This window comes from Patiria miniata, unplaced genomic scaffold (genome assembly GCF_015706575.1).
Source record: "Patiria miniata isolate m_02_andy unplaced genomic scaffold, ASM1570657v1 HiC_scaffold_29, whole genome shotgun sequence".
Classification (NCBI taxonomy): Eukaryota; Metazoa; Echinodermata; class Asteroidea; order Valvatida; family Asterinidae; genus Patiria; species Patiria miniata.
In genome coordinates this window covers 13,324,800-13,350,040 of record NW_024037068.1, presented here as the reverse complement: position 1 = coordinate 13,350,040, position 25,241 = coordinate 13,324,800, and the positions used below count along the sequence as shown (strand labels likewise).

Below are 25,241 nucleotides of genomic sequence, written 5' to 3'. Positions count from 1 at the left end.
ATGTTTGAATATGACGATGTACCGCTTTACTGAAGCTACCCGCCCTCCAATTAATTGTTTTTATAAGGATCAACGATGCCGTTCAAACTCATTCAAAGCACATTGCTGCCTCAAGACTCGACTATTATATATTTCTTCGGCATTATGTATGTACATACATAAGAAATATCAGTTTTTCTCTAAACATTTATACTAAAAACATACTCAGACATTTTAAAATTTCAAAACAAACAAAATATACAAATCTAAAACGCGTGCCTGACAGTACCAAAGAGCTATATTGAATCATGTATTTGTATGTATTATACAAATATAACATGGTTTGAGGGTGGACAGTCGATATTCGCCCCCCGAGGTATTGGAAGTTGACAAACTAGTTCCCGAGGTGAAGCCAAGAGAACTAGTTTGTCAAAATTCCAATACCGAGGGGAGCTAATATCGACTGTCCACCCGAAATAAACCATGTTTTATTTGTTATACTATACCTCATGCATAATCAGTTGCTGATTTTTTTTTATATCTAATCATGCACCTCAAACAAAATTTTCGGAGAAACTTGTACAGCTCACCAAAAGAATATTGTTGCTTAAATTCTATATTGAAGCTTAACGCGTTCATATTATTTCTAAGTGTGTGGGTTTAGGATTGGCTAATCGAAGTCGAAGGTGAGCCCAGTACCGTGCAGCTTCTCCTTAATGAGGGCGTCCATGGCTTCGTTCTGTGCCACAGTGAAGTGGGACCTCCAATCACCAACCTTGCCTGGAAACGAGGAGAACACGGGAGGAAGAATGAAAGGGAGATTCTGTAGGATACTGGGCGGATATATTGTAAACAGGTTGGATAAAACACTGTTGGGCAATGTAATTTACCGAGCATTGGTATGAAATTACTCATATTATTGGGTTGAATTAATTGGGTAAAAACTGTCAAACCATTGGAACGAATTGGCCCAAGAGTGTAGGCAGTTGATAATTCGACAAACATTAGTCGAATTATCAACCCATTTTGCCAAACCTTTTTTTTTTTTTTTTTTTTTTTTTTACAGTGAAGCCACTTTGCATTAACTTGTGTGTTACTTCAATGCAGCATACAGGCTGTAGTAAAGTAATTGTGATGCAACTTCATTCAACATTAAATGGTACCTAAGGGAGACACGCTGTAGTATTATTTAACATTATGAAGACACATTATGGAGGTCATGGGGGAACATTTTGGTGTCTCCCTAATGCTACAACTACCATTCCTTGGACTAATTGTGTTGTCGCAAAATGCTTTAATGATTCCTAAGGTCCCGAAGAGTAGATTTAAAAGTTCGAGGGGAGTGTTTTTGTTAATGGAGTACATATGGGAGGGTTTTGGGGGTTTTCTTTGCACGTGCACACGTCCATAAGAAGTTCTCCGTAAGGTGCCATGCTCGGTTATCATTATTCTTCTTAAAATTTAAATTCGCTCTTTGTTGATGACACTTCCAAAATGCACAGTGTCAGTAAATGCACCGCGTGACAAGGATTAAATTTAACTATAAAGAGCAGGCCCCTTAATAATTTGACAACCAATCTTGCTGGGCTTATCTGGCCGATTCCAGTTTAATTAAATAATTGCGGGTGCATGCCACTATGGAAATTAACTCGTACCTTTTCTCATGAATGACACTCTGTCACCTGTCTTTTCGTCAACTGGTAACTCAAATAGCGTGTCCTGGTTTGCCATGGGGTTCTTCTTCATGTTGGCGAAGGTGCAGTGCTCCGTGATGGCGTCCAGTGTCTCGGCTGACAGGTTTTTGCCCAAGAAACGACTGATCTGCTCAACCGTCTCTCTCAGGTCCTGTACAGATACGCAGAAGTAGGGAGTCAGGTGTGCTCTGGTTGTCTCCTCGCCTTCCACCTCTATGCATTTATAGCCCCGGGTTCGAATCCAACCAGGTCCACATGTGGATATAGTTTTTGTTTTTCCTTCTACTACCTACCTGGTTCCTTGGGGATTTGCACAGAATCTGTGATTTTCCTCCTACCCCTCAAACTAAAGATTTCTTCATGGTTTCTCTCTACATTATCTGTTTTTCAGGCTTTCGAGCTACAATGTCTTGGGAGCTTTTCATGAATCCTTGGTTTCATTACCAGAAATGAATACATAAACAATATAAAACTAGAGGTAGCGCTTCAAATGCTGGATGATTGGGCAACCATTTCATTGGACGTTTCCCATTTCAGTTGTGAATATTTTCATATCAGAACAGTAAAGTGGAACCATTTTTAAATAATTTGTTTCTGGTAATGGAACCAAGGATTCATAATTTAAAATTTTGACCTTCAATCACTTGTAATTTGATACCTGATGACGCCACAGTTTTCACATCTTTCAAGCTCATAGCAGGTTTTATAACCATCCCGTGAATTGTTTGGAATATTTTTTTGGTTTGTTTTGATAAAAATTATAGAAGGCTAATGTCTTTATTTTTAATTCACCTAAATTTCACCTTCCAGTAGCCCCGGTAGTAAGGGTCAAAAGACTTCACGAACGTGTCAAAAATGTTAATCAATTAATGATATGTATGTTTACAAAGTATGAACATGATTAATCATTTTGTTCGAGAAGTTGATCACTTTTTCAATTAAAATCACTTGTAAATTGATACCTGACGACGTCATCATGACGTGACGGTATGCGCACCTCGCTGAGTGTTGATCTTTGTTCAAAGTTTCATGTTTATATCATGTAGAAGAAAGTTTTATGTTTATATCATGTAGAAGAAAAGTCGCGGAGAGTTATCGTCCAAAACAAAAAAGAAACGGCGAAAGAAAAATTATAACGATTTTAAAACGGTGACCGAGTGATACCTGATCACCCAAAAATTACTTAATTAAGTCCGATCTGCAATATCACATTTTGGCACGATTCAGTAGAAATTAACTTCATTTGTCGGAAATTGTCGAGAATTCTTTTTAACTCTCACCCTCTTCATGTCTTCAAATCGCAGCACGAGGATGTTTGGTTCGTGTCTTTTCCTCCAGAAGTACAAGTAATGTTCCCACCACGGACCGAAGAAAGCTGCAAACAATCGAAACAGAGGGACAGACTTGTAAAACACTACACTCTGAATAAAAAATCTTACTAAAGTCAGATTGACCCGAAATCGGATTCTATTTAGTATGACGCTTTTCAGGGTCAAAACGACACTTCTCTGTTTCATTTTTCCTGGTCAATTTGACCCGTGATCCTTGGGGAAAAATGTAGCTTTGACCCAGGAAAAAGTGTCTGAACAGTCCTGTTTATGGGAGATTCACAATGCAGTGCTCCGCCAAGAGTTTGCCATGAAGGGTCCGCTTTTCAAGTTTACGGTCGACAAAACACGGCCCATTTGAACACGTGTCCGTAAACAACTTGAGCTAATTAGATTGGGACAAAGCGTTCTGCCGCCTTACAAAAACACACCATTTTGATAAAAAAAGAAAAGAAATGGGCAAACATAATATACTCGAATCATATGCTTACCAAACTACTGACAGGAAAAACTAACAATTTCAAATGTCCCGCGCTGCGAATTTGGCGACCACCACTCACAATGCAATGGGAAAAAAACTCTCCGTGGCAAGCACTTGGTGGCGCTCTGCATTGTGCATCGCCGAAATTAGGCTGCATCCGAATCAGTTGGCTAGAGCTAGGTCTAGGTCTGCGCCCATTGAAAATACGCGGGGACGCGCTGACAATAGACGTAGCCGTAGCTCTGGAAGCCCGTTTCGGACACGGCCTAAGTCTGATTTGGAAGCCGTGCGAGACTTGTATGGCACCCTGTAGCCAATCCGGCAGTTTCAATGCGACAAGGTTTGACGTTGAGTGGAAAATATTCTACCGAAATTTCTTGTGACATTGCCAGGCTACAATATCCCTGTGATGACACTGTACCTACTTACTTTTTCCTTCTAATGCCTCTTCGAAAAACTCCCCAAAGGTCTCGGCAATTTTCATAGAGGAACGGTCCATCATTCGCATGAAGTAGAAGAACGAGACCACCAGGTCCTTAGGGTTGCGCATGACGTAGACGATCCTGGGTTTCTTCGTCCACATTTGAGGCGGCAGTAGCCGGCCCGGTAGGTGAGACTTGAGGACCCGGGGTGACGGTATTTCTGAGACTAACTTGTAAGTATGAGGCATCTATGGGCGACAAAATACAAACTATACACCACATGTTTTCTATTAAGTGGAAGTCGTGTGACATTACTGGCAAGTTGAATTCTTGGCAGGCACCAGGCTATGAAATTTTCGACCCATCTATACTTTTCTATAGTATTCATGCATTGCATTGCGTGGACTCATTAATGAGGGGGCTATTTGGTTGAGGGAACTCGATCTTTCACCCCCAACCAACAGTGCCCTCCTGCAGATGTGTCCGTCTTGTCTCAGATGGGCTAAGACGTCGGAAAAGCCTGACGTCACCTCCTACCCAGGTCAGGCTCACTTCCTCGACAACGGTTCACGTGCATTCCATAACGACAAACTTCACGTGCGCACACGATCACAGACGGCAGCTTTATATCCGACCTTTGTAAAAAGCATGTGCACAACTATAACATGTAGTAACTGAAAATGATTAAATGCCAGTGATCAGATTATCAACCTGTCATTCCTGGTTTAAACCAAATGAAAACTGGCAAGGCGGGGATTCTGTTGTCCATCTACCCCTGTTCCAATAGTTTGGGGTTGGGGAGATATACACCCCCGGGAATTTACGCCAGTGGTAACAATTAGGGACTTACATTTTTCATTCGGCGGATCGGCTCAGGCAGACTCATCTCTAGAAAGGGAACCCGGTACGTGGTGTGTCTCTTGTTGACCTCCTCCAGGTTCCCGTCATGCATCACGCAGGACATGATCTCCTGGGTCCACGTTGTGCCTGGAGGGCGACAAACAGTTCCACCACAGTGAACAAAAAACTACCGCATACGCATATTCTATCGGTTAAACACAAAGGTTTGATCTTGAAAGGGGAGGCGGCAGCAGCTGTTATTCAGCCCCCCAAAAGTACCTGACTTAGTAATAATCAAAATGAGGGTTAAAGACGACAGTATTTATATAATCCTTGGTAAGATCATAGGCTCTGCGCGGGAACTAGATGCCCTTTCTATGGATTTGTGAAATATTAATCAAAAGGGATGTGTCTCGGCCTAGCGGACCTTAGAGCACCGGACTCATGCTCTGGTGTTTCAGAGGCAACAATGGCGTGGGTTCGAGCCCGGGTCTGGACACGTGTGCCCTTAAGCAAGGCACTTAGCCATTATTGCTTCGTCCTTCGGATGGGACGTAAAGCCGGAGTTCCCGTGTGTTGTTTAATGCAATGCACGTAAAAGAAACCCAGTGACACTTATCGCCAAGAGAAGTGGTTTGCCCCGGTGTTTTTGACCTCTTGGTAATACTCTGAGGAGTCCTTAAGAGAAGAGCCAACCAAGTAAGTAAACAAGTAAGAAAGTAAGGGATGAGAAAAAGCGCGTCAAAGAGCGCCAACAGCGTCAAAAACTCAAAATGTATGAGTACCCCCCGCAATTTTCGACATTGCATTGTTCGGCTGGCCAGCTGGTCGCCCCACCCCTTATTCCTTCCCCGCCAGCAAATTAGTTGCCGGATCTGTCCTTGGTATAAACACTGAGAGGTAAGACGATACTCGAAAAGCTATGTTGTTTTTAAGAAGAAAAAAGCTCAAGAACCAGAACCAGTATAAATCACTTGTAGTGATTTTGTTCGACGGTGATGGATGACAACAAGTAGATGTCTTTGTGCATTCACTCATCGTACAGAGTAAGAACAATCCAAATGAGATATAAGACATCAGCTGCGTGCATTATAAATCAAAGGTGCATTCCAGCAGCATCGACAGCTTAGACTACAATGGGTTGCGACTGGTCTCCTGACGACGACTAGAACAGGCTAGTCGAACGTTGAGACTAAACTTATCTCGCTCAGCCTCAGTGAAGATATTTGCGAGAAGTCCCACCGCCTTCCAACCTACTATCGAAAGTAAACACTTAGCAGGACAAGTTCTGTTTGAACTAAGCAGGACAGTTCTTAACAGAACTAAAACCACTGAGCGACAGTAGTTTATGCTACCACACAGTGTTACCGTAAACCGAAACTATATCAATACTCCACCATACAAAGCCTAAATATTATATCAGGTTGCAACTATATTAACTGTAGTAGGTTCATCCACCCATTATTGCACGGGAATATATTGGCAGATCAATCATAGCTCTGTTGCACACAGTAAGGGGACCTCTTGAAGAGCCATCTGTGGGTATCTTTCTGACGGCAACCTCCTTAACAGGAAGGGCCGTTGTGGAGTTTTGCTCAAAACATCTGGAAAGCCATTGCTCAGTAAAGACAGAGAAATATGCATGCAAACTATTTGTTATTGTTATTAATCCCAGAAAATAACTGCGAATATCCCATGCTTTCGTGGATAGACAATCTTTGAGTGCACTTGTATAGCATGATCCAATCGGACGTCTTCGATTATAGACTGCGGCCATTCTGCCCCTCAAATGCAGTCACACATACATCCTTCAATGTTTTTCAGTTTTCCGAGCGAAGCAAATTCATTGGCATGAAATAATAACTTTGTGTCCGGCTCCAATTGCGTAACGGGACGGGGCTGTTCTTCATCACCTACCTGCTTTGGGATACGTCACGACCCACGCGTCGTCCTCTCTGACCTCGCAGTCCTTGAGGTCATTCACGACCTCGTCAGTCCCTGGAGGAAGCACAATGCCGTCCACCACGCTATTCTCACGGGGCGTAAATACGGCCTGCGACATATTCGCTTTCCGCATCTTCTGAAACAGTCCCCGATCTGTTCGGACACGGAAACGCGTACATTATCAGGGGAAAGTAAAATGAGAAGGGAATATCTATCAGGCCAGGAGCAGGAGGAGGGCGGGTGGTTGGGGGAGGGGGAGGGGTGGGAGGGGGAGGCAATGTACCCCTATGAAACTTCTGGTAACAGCTTTGCAAGGCTTTGGTCGGTTGCGTGAAATTGTGAAATTGTACAATGTTTCCCAACTTCTTCATAGTACCCGAACAATTCTGTCGGATATCAGTGGTAACAACGGTAACCGATTTATATACACTAATAGTGAAAGAATTGGTACTTTGTGTTTTAATACAAATCATGGACAAATGCGTCAGAACCATTATTTCTTTGCCCAAACCAATCAAGTATCAACTTCAGACAAAAATTCGTCGTCACGTGAGCAACTGCGATGCATGCTGGTAATCCTATTGGCGTAAAATTCCGCAAATGTCTTTTTGCACGATTGTCTTTGTTTTGCGGGACTTTTTTCACAATCTAGGTTTAAAAATGCCGAGCATGAAAAGTTTCCATAAATAATTCACAAGTGGCTTTTTTGTGTGAAAAAAAAACCAGCAAATGTTGGAGAAAATCACGAGAAATTATTTTGCCACCCAAAGTATACATAGCGCACTGTAGCTGTGACTTTGGATGCCAAAAGCTGTTAAATTGGATGGATACTGACTGAGGCAATATTTGTTTGTCCCAAATTTATAAGCATTTTAATAAACAATGTAGAATATATCCAAAAGTACTGCTTTTTTACCGAAATAGGCAAAAATATTGTACATCGACCTCTTTTTGTTACCACAGCGCAAGCAAATTACGTCATATGGTAGATTACAGGTCACCAAACATTCATGCCGAATTTTGGGAAAAAGTCGACCGCTGCATATGGAAATTTAGACGGGGGAACAATGGGGAGGAAGAGCAAAATGTGCCATTGTTCCTTAGACTACACAAAGACGAATACAGTCACTTACATTCCTCGAAGCTTATGTACTTCTCCATGATGATGCCGGAAGCTCGCCTCGAGTCTGCTCGATTTCTGCGAAACTGTTATAATTTTCCAAGAAGCAACAATTAACATGTTAAGGTATGGTGGCTGGATTATATACCCTAATCCAACCTGACAACCCTTTTCGATTTTAAATGATTTCGTAGGGTTAAGGTTTATTATAATCCATGCCTAATTATCCAGGCCTTCAATCTCAAACCTTTTCATCAACTTACATCATCCACCGCAGACCCTTTTCCAATCAATACGAACCCACAAACGTAACTTTAACTTGGAGTCAAATGCCTACCCCATATTGACCAACATGTATTTTTCTCAAATTCAACGTCCCCGAATTGACTCAGTTACAGTTTAATCAAAACTGTGCCCAAAAAACCGTAACTTTTACTTGGCGTCAGATGCCTACCACTACCGACCATAATTATACGGAACATGCATCTTTCTCAAATTCAAAGTCACAGAATTGACCCAGTTACAGTTTAATCAAAACTGTGCATATTTGGAGCAAGAGCTGTAGTTCCCACATGGGCCAGTGCGTGCATTTGTATTGTCAGTGTCACGTACATTTATATTTGGCATAGTTTGAGTATGCACATCGGATTTCTTGAGGATACCACGGCGGATACGACGGATCGGGGTTTCGCAGTGATATAAAACCGCACACGATACAGCGCTCACACAGCCTTGTGTTCAAGGCTACGAGCAACCAGACTGATGTATTCGAGTCCATCACAAGACCAGTCGTAAGTAAATCACAAGTCAATAATTTCTGAGTTTTATTAGGACTGGAGGACTTGTGTTGCACTTGCATGGAGATGTGATGGACTCTACTCCATCTCTGTATTAACTAACGTAGGCTACTTACCGCACGGTGCTGCTCTACAAATAAACACACCACCAACCATGCACTATGTAGGTTCAACTTGGTGGTGCTCGGCTCTGTTAATATGTAGGTGACGCCGGTTGCACCTTGACCTGGCAATTTTTCACGAAACGCATCGCTTTTTATAGAAACCGTAGTCAACAATGACTGGCAAAATACAACGGTAAATACTAGGGTATGCTGGTGGGGGCTTTTATCGCAGTCTACAATGTCAAGTTGTGTTACAGATATAGTCCATCATTTGTAATTTGTGCATTTTGTTCGTTTGAAGCAACAAAAGTGTTCAAAATCAAAGGATACTGAACAATTAACCTGATGAATTTTCAGCTCAGCTTCAGCTGTATATTCCCCAAAAAACAGCATTCTAGGATCTCAATTTCAAATCAAAAGTTGCTGAATCATGTTTTGAATTGGGCCTGGGGCCGTATTCACAAAACGACTTCACTAAAGTCATAAAAAAGCAAGCACCCCGCTTAAATATTCGATTCACGGAACATTTTCACTAAGTACCCCACTTATGTGCATGACTTAAATCTAAGTGTGGTCTGACCTGTCTTAAGCCAAGTTAAGTGGGGCACTAGGGTGTCATGGCGGCTTTATTTCTTTAGGTTGGTTTGTAATTTGTAGGCACAAAATTGAACTTTCTAGGGGTAGAGGGAAATATCGTCAATAGCGAATTATTGTAAAAGGAAAGCCAGGTTGAAATCAAAGTGTGACAACCCTAGAATCGTAGTTCGTCGACATTATAACAGTTATTTTCGATCGATTTGTTGATCTTTATGCGGGCGGCGCGGGTGCGATTGACGAAACCAATGGCATGCACAGTCCTACCACGTGATTGCCGACTATACAATTAATAATAACTGTTTTACCTTCCAGCGCGTATTAGAGAATGCGAATAAATCACGATCACAATTTGTTTCACACTCGACAGTAAGTAAAACGAACATATCACTTGTATTTTTAGTTGTTGACAACTAAACTATGGGAAATAACAACATGCACTGAGTGCATACGATGTGCATGACGAGCTAGATGGACGCGCGCGTGACGCAGACATTATCCGTGTGTTAACTTTGGCTTGGATACTGCGTCGCAGAATACGCGCACGCATGAATATGTTGAGGAAACACGCACATTATTTATTGAACTGATGCTGCGTAGGAACGTTTATGACATACATGTTTTGCGCATGAGCAAGAGTGATTGCTTTGAACACTTTTTAAGTTGAGCACTACGATAAGTGGGGAGCTTAGATCTTTCATGAATACCAAATTAAGCGCACCATATAAGGTAGCAGGGTGCTAAGATTTAAGTGTAACTGAAATATTCTCTTTAGTTTGTAGTCAGTGGGCTTGTGGTGGCCCATATGCAATTTCGGGTACACTCTTTGAAACTCTCAGGATCACTAGAGGATACCTCAAGAAGTTCCAAACCACTTGATGCCATTTTTTTTCTGACCCTTTTTTTCGCATTTGGACAGTTCACCCAAGTGCTACATCACAAGAAAAAAAAAATCCACAATTTTGCCTCTTTTGGGGGTGGGGCAACATTTTAAAAAGTGGGGGTCACATGTCGCTGACAGAAAATCGACCTGTTAAATGCAATCTCGAGGTTTTTTGTTTTTGTTTTTGTTTTTGTTTCAATCCATTATAATTTGGCAAGAAAAAAACGTTTACATGGCAACTCATAAATTCTTTGGCTCCCATTTGGGGGGCGTGTCACACTTTTTTCATAAAAAGGGGGCATACGTGTATTCCAAAAGGAAGTTTATGCGAGCCCATATGGATTATTGCACATTCTTTCAAACTCTCACAAACACCTCTGGACACCTCAACAAGTGACAATCTGCTCCACCCCACTCCCCCCCCCCCATTGGCCATTAAAATGGCAGCCGTTTTTAACATATCTGGCATATTGTACACATACATGTACAAATGGACAAATAATCAATTTTATGAGACATTTATGTTTTGATATACAGTGAAATCTCGATAAGTCAAACTTTGAGAGAATGGGCTCAAAATGTGAGCTAAGCTGAGTTTTGAGTCAAGCAGGGTTGTATATCACTGTTATACAACTGAAGGGAATAATTAGTCTTTGTTTGACTTAACAGGAGGTTTGATTTATCAACAGTTTGACATTTTGAGATTTCACTGTAGTTTATTTTGTCCTGACAACAATGCTATAAGACGGCTTCTATACTCATAAAGTCTACCCACGAGGTCTAAGAAATACGAAGGGTGCTCAAGTTTAAGGAATAAGTCAATCTGGCATGAAATGTTATCATGGCCTACGTCAAAGTGAAAATGCACAAAACGCTGCTCCGTCCCATAAATTCAAAACTTTTATTTTTCGATTCATTGACATTCAACGGTTGTATTCAAAAATGCTATCAAAAGCTTGGAAAACACGACGACTATCCTCTATCAATAAAATTTCTATAGAAATATAACTATGCAGTTTTTCTAGTATATATTTTCCTGCTCAGTCTTGCAATTGACTTTGTATTTCGTTAATCTTTCAGAAATTTGAGATAATTAACACACTGTTATAATGCAACTCAAAATAATTATAATATACACGACTACATGTAATTGTCGCACAGATTTTTCATATTATTCAGGGAATTATTGTAATTAAGGGAATTATTGTTGTTAATGTATTTTTACTCTGTTGGACGGTTTTTAATCAAATTTGGTATACTACTTTTAATTGGATAGTTGTATTTTTGGGAGACAGGTGTTTTTACCAATTAATCTGAATAAAATAAAGTATTATTCCATCCTGTATGCTCATTGTCTCTGTCCCTTTGCCAGATTCATGCTATTGTGTCTCAATCAGTGCACATCATTGGAGTTCGTTTCATTCCCTCTAACGCGTTTCTATCATTCCTTTCCCCTGTGAGCGTCCTTCGTTTGTCTTCTAAGGCCAAAAAAAAGTCTCCGGTTTCTGGTATGGAGCTTGCCCAAAAAGTGGTGCGGCGACGCAGCTTTTTTTTTTTTAACCTGATTTTTTTGCTTCAAATGTCGGCTGATGACTGCAAATGGTGCCCGACTAAACTTAGTGCAAATATATGGGAGTCCAGAGAGGCCACATAAAGCTTATTCTCGACCATAACCCAATCTAAAAACACGTTAAAATGTTGTGCAGCAGCATGATTCCAGTCAAACCAGTGAGTTTGGCGGTTTTGAGACATCATCTTTCATTGAAAAAAAAAAAAACACTTTTTCATTTTGCCGACGCGCATGGCTACAGCGACGCGCGCGCATAGCAGAAACCGAAGACTTTTTTTTTTGGCCTTAACTCAAAACTCTGTTTTCCACACCAAATTATAAGGGATTGTAAAAAATACAAAAACAAAACAAAAAAGCTCAAGATTGCCTGTTACAGGTCGATTTTCTGTTAGCAACGTGTGCCCCCACTTATTTAAAAGGTTGCTCCACCCCCAAAAGAGGCACAATTGTGGAATTTTTTTTCTTGTGATGTAGCACTTGAGTGAACTGTCAAAATGTGAAAAAGAAAATTATTTTTTTGTTAATATTTTTTTACGCGCGAAGCCCCCCACTTTTTAAAATCATGGCGACGCCCATAAAAGGGTCAGAAAAAATGGCATCAAGTGGTTTTGAACTTCTGGAGGTATCCTCTAGTGGTCCTGAGAGTTTCAAAGAATGTACCCGAAATTGCATATGGGGGGTCATTTTCGAACGTAAGCCCACTGACTATTGAGATTTGTGAATACGGCCCCTGAATTGCGTCCGAGACGCGTTCTCACTGAGCCGATTGCAGCTATACGCGACGTCGCACACTGATCCGATGAATTATAGCAACTGCGCGCGCGTGTTTGTCGTGCCAATGCTTGCGCGCGCTTCGCCGAATAACAAAACGAACTACTAATTTAAATTTTCTTACGGTGCGTATTAAGACGCACTGTTGGAAAGGCCTTCTTTCGTTGATTACTTCAAAATGACAGCTTTGCAAGAAAGAATAATTTCACAGGGAGTTTAGTTCCCTTACTATCTTTCAACCAAGTATGTTTTTTCAACAATAATAATACCAGTAACTTTTCGGGTGGCTGCAAATGATGGACTATAGGCCGGTTTAAACTCGGCGCGAAAGCAAAGGCGAACGCGAATTTGGGACGTCAGGGCAAGTTTTCACGCTGCAAAGTCGCAAAATTACAACTCCTTTCAACTGAGGCGAATTTTGCAGAGAATGCTTCCCTACGTCAAATTCGCATCGCATTCGCATAAAATATGAACCGGCCTTTGAATATAAACACTGCTAAAGGAGAAAATCTACACTCATTAGAGGGTTCAAAAGTTTGAATCTGATCGGCGTATGAAGACGTGATTTATGTCAAACCTTTGTTTGCTACATTTTGATACCCTGTTTGCTACATTTTGATAACCTGTTTGCTACCAAAGACTGTTTGCTAACAAGATTAACTACGGTTTATGAATAATGATGCAGTTTAAAAAGCTGCAAATGTAAAGATTACGCAAGGAGAAATTGCTAAGCGCAAACACACATGCCCGTAATTGGCCCTTTGCACAGTGCCTGTACAAAGCGCAGGTCGTTTGAATAGCCCGCTTGATCTGTTACATCGCGCCCTCTGGAGGCATGCACACAATAGGGAACAAAATATTGTATACGTCTCCACAGGGCAATTTCTATAGATGAATATGTCTGCACAAGGTTTTCACGAAAAAGATATAAGGATTTTACTCAAAAACTAGGAATTTCACAAATGGTAGAGTTTTAGAAATGGGATATTAAGTCCGAATTTCAGCCCAAGGAAAATTATTCTGGTTAAAAAAAGAGCATTTTGAAACTGTACTTTCAAACTCGAAAACCTTAGTACACAAGCACAAAGAAATGTCTCCACAAGGATACAAATTTCGGCATGTGTGCTCCGATGCATGCGCGATCGATATTCCATTCGTTTGATTCCGTTCGTTCCCGGATCCTGCCGGTTGGCACTGAAAAGTCATGCTTCACACACTCGTACCCCGGTATGATGTCTGATGTGTAGTAGACACACTTTGACAGCATACAATGATTATTACAATTGATCTCACTTCATTTTCTGTGACGGTAAAAGAATGCAACAGCTTACCAGAAACAAGGTTATTATATTCTATGTACGCATTCAGGGAGGGTGGAGGCCGGGCGAGATACTTAACTACACAGTGCAACCGTGCACGGCACATCAATAATTCATTACCTGCCTTCATGAGTACATTCATTGTCTATTTGCAATATACATACACTGTTCTTACATGCCACATGGTCTCAATGAACTCTCACTCACTGTTTAATCCATTGCAATTCTTAAGTTTCACATAAGCTGATTAATAAGTTATAAATGTACCCAGATATATAAATATCCCCTATTGTGTAATAGATTTGAAAATAACATATCTGAGAAACGGAAAATTAAGACTTTTTTAGACCTGTATTTTATTTCTGTCTTCTAACATGGACTTTGATTTGTGCGTAAATGGGACAAACCAGAACAACGCCCTCTATCGTCTTAACGGGCGACAGGTATAACGTTTTGTTGGGGTGGGGTGACAAAATTCAGACTCAAACATATAAGCATTCTATGTTCAGAAAAAACATTGAAAAAACATTAATCACACAATCAAAAATGGAATGAAGGGCTCATAGCAATAATAACTCAGAATTCAGAACTTGTTTTTGACACTTTAGTCAGTCATAATTATAAATGTTCGGATTGCTAATAAATTCAGCTTTGTTTCGATAACACCAGCGATTCGTGATGATGTGACTTTTTTTTTAAATAATAGTCATGCTGTATATAAGGCCTTGGCCTTGAAGGTTAAAGCCCTGGCCTTTGCTCCAACACCGTTAAAGATGTCCGTTGACAAACTGCAAAGTTTAAACAGAACCAACTATTGAACTATTATTGAATTGACGCATTAGCAGATCCGGATGGGAAGGGAGGGGGCACACCTTTCTTATCTGAACGTTTTAGGAAATCAACTAAAACGTTGCGTATCTACAAGTTGAAGCTACTGGAGTCGTACTCGAGGCGTTGTGACTAATTTTTTTTATTTAATACTTGAGGTTCGTTTCAGCCATCCAGCCCGATCCTGGGCAGCATGAACAGCCTGATCGTGTTTAAGGCCGATGACGTTAAGGTGGTCTATTATCTATGAGAGGTAGGTACGACGCAGGCCTCCTCCCCATCGGAAGGGCTCTGATGGTTGGTTTTGGGGGTTCTGGAAGACAGCAAGAGACACCAGGTCTCCGCAGTGCGTGACCCCTCCGTCGCAAGCTATCAGCTACACAAATATTTTAGTTTTAAGATTACAATTTGGAAAAAAAAAACGGGTTAACAATTTCAGTATGGCTGATATAAACGTTTTCCATTCGTAAATAAACGCTATTCGTACGCCTACCAACAATTTCTTTTCAATTAGCAACCACACATATAATACTCGGTCCTCGAAACATAAATACACTCAAGTTAAATGTAAAACCACAGCTCTCCAACACAGCATTCGCTATCAAGGCTGCAAACTCTGGAACGGATTGCCGTCTTTCATTTTTGAAGCGAAGTCTTTAACTGTTTTCAAAACATTGTATAGAAACTACTTGCAAGGAAATTGATTTTGTTTATTTTGTTTATTACTCCTTTACATTCTCACAGTGTTTACATTGTACATTGTTTTATACATACATTCTTGTCTTTATTAAGTTAATGGAACATCTTAGGTTGGGGTGTGGTAGTTGGGCGTAAAGGGAACATTTGGGATTTTCTCTCGGGGGGGGGGGGTGGGTGGGTGGGGGTTTAAAAGGGAGTGTTTCATAAGTCCTTGGACTTCTTACAACTTCCTTATAACTTCTCTGCTTTTCATTTATCTTTGTTACTTATCTTTGTCATTTACTTTTATGTTTTGTTTATCTATTAAGTTACGTACTTTATATGTTTTCATTATGAATTAATGAAATAAAACTAGATTGATTGAACACGTTCAATTTATTACTAAGTGTGTGAGTTTTGCTTTTCTAATAGTCGAAGGTGAGCCCAGTACCGTGCAGCTTCTCCTTAGTCTTAGCGTCCATTACTTCGTTCTGTGCCACAGTAAAGTGAGACCTCCAATCACCAACCTTACCTACAAAACCCGGAGAAAAGAAATCGAAGAGAAACAAAACAAGACAATTAAAGGTTCGGTTTTCTTGGATACTGGGTTGGTCAAGCCACTTTGCATTAACATGTGCGTTACTAGAATGCTACATGCAGCGAATTAAATGCGGGCGATTCACAATGCAGTGCGCCACCAAGAGTTTGCCAAAGATAGTTCATTTTCCCAGTACATTGTGGGAGATGGTTGCAAAATTCACAGCGCGGTACTTTTGAAATTATCAGTTTGTCGAGTACGTTCGTAAGCGTATGATTCGCCCTCTTGTTTTGTATCAGTTTTTTTTTGTAAAGCGGCAGAAGGCTATGCCCAATCTATAACAAATTAGCTCAAGTTGTCTACTGATACTCATTCAAATGGCCCATGTTTTGTCGACTGTAAACTTGAAAAATTGACTCTCCATGGCAAACTCCAGATGGGCACTGCATGGTGAACTGCTCGAATAGGGAGGCAACCCTACAACATAACATTGTATCCCAAGGAAACAGTTTGTAGCACATTATTTGAAATCAAGGGGGAAATCATTGGGAATACATTTTGGTGTCTCTCTAATGCTTCAACTATCATTTCTTTTTTTTTAGTGCCACTTTCTCTTACTGGAGGGATCTTTTTGTTTTTCTAAGTGGCTTTTAATTTTACGGAGTCTTACTGTTTCAATATTTTGGTTCTCAGTATTTGTCTATTTGCGTTATGTGCCCTTGTAATTGTTTGCGTCATTGTTTGTGTATTACTTTGCACCATATACCTTTTTTATGTTTATATATATATATATTTACGATGTAATCGTCTTCTAATTTGTGTATGATTCTTTTTAACTTAGGTTTTTTTCACTTTTGTTTATTGTAGTTAGTTTATATTTTACAACCACCTTTTCTCTAAAGTTTAAATTTATGTTTTAATCATTTTTTTTAATCAATGTCAGGGCCCTATGGAAGACCACCAAAAGGTGAATATAGGCTACCCTGGATACATGTTAGAAATAAATAAATAAATATAAAAAAATCGTTAACTTGTTAATTGTGTGGACGTCAAAATATTTCAAACAATTTCTTGCGTCGAGAAAGATATAATTAAAAGTTTGGGGTGTATTTTCAAACGGGATTTACATGGGAGGGGTTTTGTTGTTTTGTGTTTGTTCACAAGTCTATGGGAATGTCAAGGTTCCATAAAGATACCTTAGAGTTCCATTCTCAGTTATCATTATTATCGTACGTTGCAAGAGCGACGTGCTGTGTGGGCCAATGTTGGGTAATATTGGCTGAAAATTGGCAAGGCCCTTCTCATTGTTTGTAAATGTGAAGACGATATTGCCAATGGTGCCAATATAGGACCAACTGAGTGCTAATATAATGAGAAAAAAACGTGCGTGGGGCCCATGTCAATGTTCACCAATGTTCAGTCAATGTTATGCCGATATTGCCATTGTTGCATAATTATAGGATCATTGCCAATGAGTAAGACGTACAAAGGCCCATATTGGGTAATATCGGGCCAATATCGGCCAAGTTCTACCCAAGATTGGCTTTCACGATCGGTATAATGTTGTTACCAATATGTGTCTGTACTGGTTGGGTTTCGACCACCAAGCTCACCGCGGCTGCCTAGCCGGTTCGAATCTGATTCAAATGCTTCAGTGGTTTATGCCACTCGTGAAAACTCGTACCTTTTCTCATAAATGACGCTTTGTCACCTGTCTTTTCGTCGACCGGCAACGCAAATACCGAATCCTGGTTCGCCATGGGGTTCTTCTTCATGTTGGCGAAGGTGCAGTGTTCTGTGATGGCGTCCAGTGTCTCAGCCGAGAAGTTCTTGCCCAAGAACTGACTGGTCTGCTCGACGATTCCTCTCAGGTCCTGCATAAAAAAGTAGGGAGTCAGCTTTGCTTGGCATCCCCCCCTCACCTTCCACCTCTATGGCCCGGGTTCGAATATCGCTCAGGTCCACGTGTGGATTGGGTTTTTACTCCCAACACGATTCCTTAGGTTTCCCCCGAATGCTTGAATTTCCTCCTACCCCTAAAACTGAACATTTCAGGTTTCTTTGTTTCAGGCTGTTGTGATCGAGCTACAACACCCTCGGTGCTTTTGAGGAATCCTTACTTTCATTACCAGAATTAAAAAGATAGTATGGTATTAAATAAAATAATTAATGGTATTACAAATAATTGAGGGCGACTTGGAATGCTACAAATGCTGCACCTTTAATGAAATCCACTGGTGGTTTCTTGAAATTGAAATTGAGAAATGAGCTTGTCGATGTTCAGGAACAAACTTTAAGTATCGTTGTAGGGAATGTGTGTAATATAGGCGTTAAAATAACAAGGAAAACCTATGACAACAATATCCGACAGGCAGAAGCATATTTTTGCACGATTTATTCGAAGTCAACATTATTTATATGCAAATTGTCAAGACTTCTCCTTAGCTCTCACCCTCTTCATGTCTTCAAATTGCAGCACGAGGATGTTTGGTTCGTGTCTCTTCCTCCAGAAGTACAAGTAGTGATCCCACCACGTACCGAAGATACCTGCAGAAAGCGAAACAGCTAGAGTCAGATCAACAAATGCTTCGTCCATTTAGGCACTGGCGTCGGACGCCGTGCGATACTTGTACGGCACCATGTGGCCAAACCTGGAAAGTCAGATAAGATTTGACTGTGATTGAAAAACATTATGCAGCATTTTCCTATGACATTGTCGGGCTACAACAAACCCGTGCTGACGGTGTACCTAGTACTTACATTTTTCATCTAACATATTTTCCAAAAACTCCGCAAAGGTCTCGGCTTGTTTGGTGGGGGATCGGTCCATCATCCGCATGAAGTGAAAGGTCGAGACCACGACGTCCTTAGGGTTGCGCATGACGTAGACGATCTTGGGTTTCTTCGTCCACAACTGCGGCGGCAGGAGTTGGCCCGGTAGATGCGACTTGATGACACGGGGTGATGGCATTTCAGCGACTATTTTGTGAGTATGAGGCATCTATGGGCAGCAGTGTACAAAATACAACACATGGCTTTGAGTGGAATAATAGTGTGAAGTTACTGGTCTCAGCCGGAAAAAGTAATTGAGTAGCTATGGTGGTCGCGTACTGCGCAATGCCATGAGGACAAGAATGAGGGTCCGCCTTTTTATAAAAAAAGGCCAAACTCCAAACTCAAATTCAAGCCTTTTCTTATGAAATTCCACAGCCGTGTTCATGAAAAGCAAAATACTCCAACCACGGTGTAGGCCTACTGTCTTCAACGCAATCGGAGTGCAACTATTTTGTTGTTCTCATGATTACACTCGGATATATCGGATTTCTAAGTCTGTTATCGGATCCTGTGTTGTGCTTTTACCTTCATATAAAGATAAGTGATAGCTCGGCTGATGCGTAACAATTCTAGACTTACATTTTTCATCCGGCGGATCGGCTCGGGCAGGTTCAACTCCAGGAAGGGAACCCGGAACGTGGTGTGTCTCTTGTTGACTTCCTCCAAGTTCCCGTCATGCATCACGCAGGACATGATTTCCTGCGCCCAGGTTGTTCCTATTGATCGGAGAAAATCATTATAGGCGGATGTGTTAATCTTTAACCACTGTAAAGCAAAAACTGTGGCATACTTTTTTTTTTAGTTGAACCAAAACGTAGACCCATGGATGGTTGTCTTGCTCTCTTAAAAAGTGTCCTGTTAGGAATGAATACAAGCGAGTGGTGAGGACGACCAACATTAATGAGGTCCAGCTTCGTCCATATTTTCGAAATTGCAACGTTCGGCAGGTTAGCTGGCGGCCTCAACCCGCCAGAAAATTAGGGTTGCAACTAAAGTTGTTCGTCTACCCGTTTGTGGCAGGCAATGGATCTGTTGCACAAAGAAAGGAGGTCAATTGCAGAGCAATATGTAAGTCTATTTTTGATAATTTTCTTAGCTTGTTTTGCTCAAAACACAATGGAGCGATTGTTGTAATTAACACCCCTCCCAAAAAACAACAAAAGAAATAGACAAACAAATAAATAATAACAAGTGTGTGGATAGAAACAATTACGTGCGCCTAACAAATGGAGAGGAGTCTGAAAGTTGAGAACAAAAATAAAATGACGAAATCAAAGGCTGTTTCGGAGTATGCAAAACACAGAATTCGAATATCCTATTCTTTGGTTGATACATAAGCATGGGGGTAAGCATGCGTTGTATGGTATGATTCAGTCGGACGATACGTGTTTGCCAATGTTAAGCAAAGACCAGGATTCCGTTCGAAGCCAACTCAGTAGCATGAGATAATAATTTGGTGTCGGTTGTACACCAAAGCTTCGTGTGACGGGGTTGTTCTCCATCTCCCACCTGCTTTGGGGTACGTGACGATCCAGGCATCGTCTTCCCTGACCTCGAAGTCCTTGAGGTCCCTGACGACCTCATCCATGCCCGGAGGAAGCACGATACCGTCCACCTCGCCATTGGGAGGGGGCTTGAAGTCGGCCGGCGCAATCATCGCTTGCATCTTCTGAAACAGTTCCCGATCTGAACGGATACGGAAACACCGTAAATAAGGGGAAAGCATAAGAAGATGAACGTGCATATGAGGACTACAGGGGAGGGCAGGGAGGGGCAGTGTTGTAGTCGAGTACTTTTTACCCGAGTACCGAGGACTGTCGATTACTTAGGTTACAAAGTGCGAGTGCAAGTACTTCCGAGTACAACTTTCTCCGAGTACGACTACTTGCATTTCCGAGTACGAGTACTTATATTCCGAGTACGAGTAGGAGTACTTCTAATTCCGAGTGCAGCCAAACGGCAAATGGCTCATTGTGCGCAATATTAGCCCAGGCCAAGTCCCACTCAAGGCTAGCTGTTAAATGTGTTTGTCCGGACACGCACAGAGGAAAATCAGGAAACTATTTCAAACTTAAAGTATTGATAATAACGCCGTGGTAAGTCAAGCTATGCCATTTCTTTTTTGAGGAATGCTATTCCAGTATGAGTACTTTCAAGACCTTGAACAATTTTGACATGTCCAGGACGAGTACCTTTCTGCTCGAGTACAAGTACCGTCATTTCAAGTACGAGTACTGTGACATTCAAGTACGAGTAGTACAAGTACTCTTCAAAAAGTGCTCGAGTAGTACTCAAGTACGGGTACGAGTACGAGTACTACAACACTGGGTAGGGGACATGAGCGTCGCCAGGATTTTTCCTAGAGGGGGGCAAAACATATTTTTCGAAAAAAATTCTTGTATTTCTCGACATATTCTCGATTTATCAGTTTTAGAGGGGGGCAGGGACATTTTGGCCCCCCCCCCACCCCATTAAATTTACACCACTATGACTTTGCGCCTTTTTTCTTTTTTTGTTCTCTTTTTTTTCTTCCTTCCCCCCCCCCCCTTTTCCGGGGGGGGGGGGGAAGCGCCCCCTTCCCTCCCCCCCCCCCTAGCGACGCCCATGGTAGAGGAGGGGGACACGTTTAACCCCCAGTGAATCATAGCTACGCAACGTTTTTGCCGATTGCAAAAAAGTCGTTGGGTTTTCGTAAATTCTGTTGGAAGTCAATAAGGCACTGAACTCTCTTTAGGATTTCCAGGGTTAGAATGGCAATTGATTCGAAAGCCACTACTGATCATCTAATTTTGGGTGGGCACAATTTGCGCCGGGTCTTGAGATAACGCCCAGACGAATACTTACATTCTTCGAAGGTGACGTACTTCTCCATGATGCCAGGATCGGAAGTTCTCAAGTCTGGTCAATTTCTGCAAAAGGAAACTTAGATAACTTGAAAATGTGACGTTACCATTGCTATAAATAGCCCCCAAAGGAACACATGGGGCTGGTACTATGCAGCAGATTTAGCATCTATCAAACTGTGTACATTCTAAAAAAAAAAAAGTCCCGGTACGATTTGAACCAAAATCAGGGGCGGACATGATCCGGTTCCAAATTACACTTTCGCTAAGATTTCCGGGTGAAAATGACCCAAAATGACTCGAAAATGATACAGAAAGTCTTCAGATGGAAACAGCAGGTAGGATACTTCCACTTGCCCAAGGTGACCGCTTCTCAGACTTGCCCCGCAGGCAAGGCCCCAAGCAAATTAGCTGGCACCGGAAACATGGATGACACATTCTTATAATTTTCAAGCATCAATCACAGGCCCGGATTAAGTGTTTCGTAGGCCGTAGGCACAAGTGTTCAGTAGGCTATACCCCGCCCAAGGCACCGGCACCAAATTCATGTTGATGCTATTAATGTACAAAATCAAGCCAGGATAAACTGGGCTAGGTCCTAGCTCTAAGCCTGCTGGCAACAAGGGCGTCAATCGTTTCTCAGAAGTGGTAGCCCCAATTTGGTGAACGCGTGCAAACATGTGGAGGTCTTCTTAAAAAAGAGTAAACAAAAGAGGGATAATTGGGGTCCCCCATTGCAAGCAAATACACACTTGTGTGTGTGGGTAGTCCTATTTATGTGTTTTATGGCACGCTGCGGTATTTTCGTAGGCCCCCAACTTTTACATAGGCCCCGAATTTTTCGTAGGCAGGCACATGTGCCTATTGGTAATCCGGGTCTGATCAATCACCATGTAAAGTAGGGTGGCAGGGTGCGAATTTTCTTTTTATATACGACATCCGCATATGTGGTTGTTTAGCGCCCTCTACGATACTCCAAGATTTGGCGAGCAGTGCTCCTTTTCCTAATTTTATATTTTGTTCTCATTTTTTTTTTTTTTTAGAAACGTCCAAAGTCCAAAACGCCATAGCGTACACCCATATGCGGATATCGTTTGGGAGAAAAAAATCGCTGGCGGGGTATGCCTACCTGACACCTGAAAAAAACCTTTGCGGATTTTGAATGATTTGGAATTATAGGCTAAGGGTTTATGGATAATCCATGCTGCATCGTCTAAGCTCTCAACCCAAACCATTTTTTTTTGCAACAAATTATATCATCCACCATCCAAAGTCATGCAGGTGCTGTCTGGTTGTATGCTGTACATATACTGGGTTTGTTAGTGGTGTAAATTGAGGATTTTCCATTGTTCCTCTTTCCTTATCTTGTGTAAATACCATCACTGCTTGTACAAGTTTTCTAACCAAGGTCGTCCGGTCCTGGATTTGGTTCCTGTCCTCAATTCATCGATGATATTGCACGTGTGTGTCCTCGATTACCATAAACCTACACAGGCACACTCTTCGCACTGGATATGATCGTCTGACATTATAGGTTTGAATCTCCTGCTAGGAAGATATGTCCAGAAGGGAGACATTGAGTACGTTGTCCCCATTTTTCGAAGGAACAGCTGGTGCGATATTAGGATAGTTTCCCTATGCTTCAACCAAATTTCGGAATGGAATATATTGACAGTCCTAAATATACACATTTGGGTGAATAGACTTACCGCACCGTGCTGTTCTTCAAAAAAATACGTCAACGTTATGCATCTGTATTGTTGCAACTGTGTGCTGCTTGACTCTATATCGCACGTGAAGCCAAAGGAACCCTGACCCGTATAGGTTATCATTCACCGCATCGCTATTTATAGATTCGTGTAGACGTTCTATTGATGGATTATTCGAAGGTAAATACGTGGGTACCACGCGCGGGGTCAGCTTTTATCCGTGTGCACAAAGCCGACCTAAATGGGTGCAGATATAGATCGGTCCGAAATAAGCCATTTGCGAGTAACCTATACCCTTTGGGATTTACATTTCAATAACATCTGGTACACTGACTTGCTCAGAATGCTTGGCACATTTTAACTTTGAATTCTCCAGACCAAAGACACTGTTGCTAATCACATGATTCGGGGCAAGCTCTCGCATAGTTACGTAAGAGACACTCAGCATCAATACATCGCTCACAATGGGTGAGAATATGGCACAAAGACACCAGACCATGCCAGAGCTGGGTGTTGCTACCATAAGGCTTGCCCCGAATCACGTGATGTAGTAACAGTCTCTTTTGTCGGGAGAATGCAAAGTTAAAATGTGCAAAGCATTGGATTAAGTCAGTGTTCCAGATTTTATTCAAATTTAACTCGCAAATGGCTTATTGCCTCCGCCGGCCAAATCACGATTTGCGTGCCCTCAAATTCTTCGGTATATTAGCATATCGCGGGCCATAAACTTTTTTTTATTGAGGGCTTTTTTGTACCAAATATTATGGGTGGAAGCCGTGCAGAGGACTGTGAGCTCGTATTTCTGTGAAATGTGGGTGGTTATTAGGCCCATAAATAGCTCTATTTCGCACTGGAGCGCAGGCGTCCATTTTCAAAATGGCGATGGGATTCAGGACTGCTTTTAGGGGTGGTCATGTTTGGATGGAATTTTCTCCCAAAAGTCTTTGGTTACCTCCCCCCCCCCCATAAAATTGAACAGAAAATGAAAGATGATGAAATAAGCTTTAATTTGATGAACGTCTTGAGCACCTCAGAGAGTTGTGATTATTTTTCCTGAATTTCTGAAGTCGGGGCATGTATCATTGGGGTCTATGGAAACGTATTGACCGGTCTGCAACCATATGCTTCTTCCTGGTTTATTGCCTTACATTCGAAAAGTGCGGGAGGGGGAGGGGGCGGGCTGGACACCACATTACACTACGTGGCGCTCTTCAGGATAAAGACGTATATCAATATATAATGTATACTCGCGCTTTCATCAGAACGGCGCATTTTTAAAGCTTTTGTTCTTTGTTTCGCCACTTTTCAGTACTAATGAACACATTTTAGTAGTTACGATGTTCAAAATATACCTCCAAATTCCGCATTTTTCTATTCTCATCACAACAAGTTTAGGGGGGGGGGGATGATTCATACATACCCATATGCCCTAGACAGTAATTGTGTGTGTGTGGGAGGGGGGGGGTAGACATTGCATTCACTGTGTGGACTTCCGCCCCTGACCAGCAGAGCAACCAGCAGAGCTTCAGGATAGCACTAGACAAAACAAATCTGCCAGCTGCTCATCCGCAAGCAGAGCTATTAATGGAGCGAAAAGCAAAAACAAAGTTGCGTCCATCATCCACTGGCAATTGTGTCGCCAGACAGGTATCAATGCTGTACACAGATGGTGCGAGCACACTCCTTCGCCAGTTGCAGACGATGATGTCATGAAGCTGCTGTGGGATCAGCCAGTACAAACAGATCGTGCCATCATGGCGAACAAACCTGACATCATCGCCATAGACAAACAACAACGTGAGGCTAAAATCATCGGAAGTCGGCATTCTTGAATAAACATCAGAAGGAAGTTTGCCAAGAAACGAGACAAATACCAAGACCTGGGTACTGAGATAGAGAAATGTGGCACTTGGGGGTACAGTTACACCTTGCAACATCCAAACTTGGAACGTTCACCCGTCGCT

The 25,241-nt window shown here is 41.7% G+C and overlaps 1 protein-coding gene across 5 annotated transcripts; it reads right to left on the bottom strand.

The window, feature by feature from the left end:
• Positions 1-427: 427 nt before the first annotated feature.
• Positions 428-23,509, bottom strand: LOC119735526 (sulfotransferase 1C2-like). Of its 5 annotated transcripts, XM_038209261.1 has the most exons (9): positions 23,278-23,506; positions 21,570-21,634; positions 20,235-20,411; positions 19,305-19,441; positions 18,651-18,891; positions 18,343-18,437; positions 17,575-17,764; positions 15,741-15,884; positions 14,035-15,172 (listed from the first exon to the last, which is right to left on the bottom strand). In XM_038209261.1, exons 2-8 carry the CDS (start codon positions 21,595-21,597, stop codon positions 15,778-15,780), a joined length of 975 nt encoding a protein of 324 aa, XP_038065189.1. In that variant the 5' UTR covers positions 21,598-21,634; positions 23,278-23,506; the 3' UTR covers positions 14,035-15,172; positions 15,741-15,777. The 5 variants fall into 5 exon arrangements, with proteins under 5 accessions (XP_038065191.1, XP_038065188.1, XP_038065187.1 ...); XM_038209260.1 differs by lacking the exons at positions 14,035-15,172; positions 15,741-15,884 and adding an exon at positions 635-759 and having other exon boundaries at positions 21,570-21,647; positions 23,278-23,509; XM_038209259.1 differs by lacking the exons at positions 14,035-15,172; positions 15,741-15,884 and adding an exon at positions 635-759 and having other exon boundaries at positions 23,278-23,509.
• Between the last annotated feature and the right edge of the window lie 1,732 nt (positions 23,510-25,241).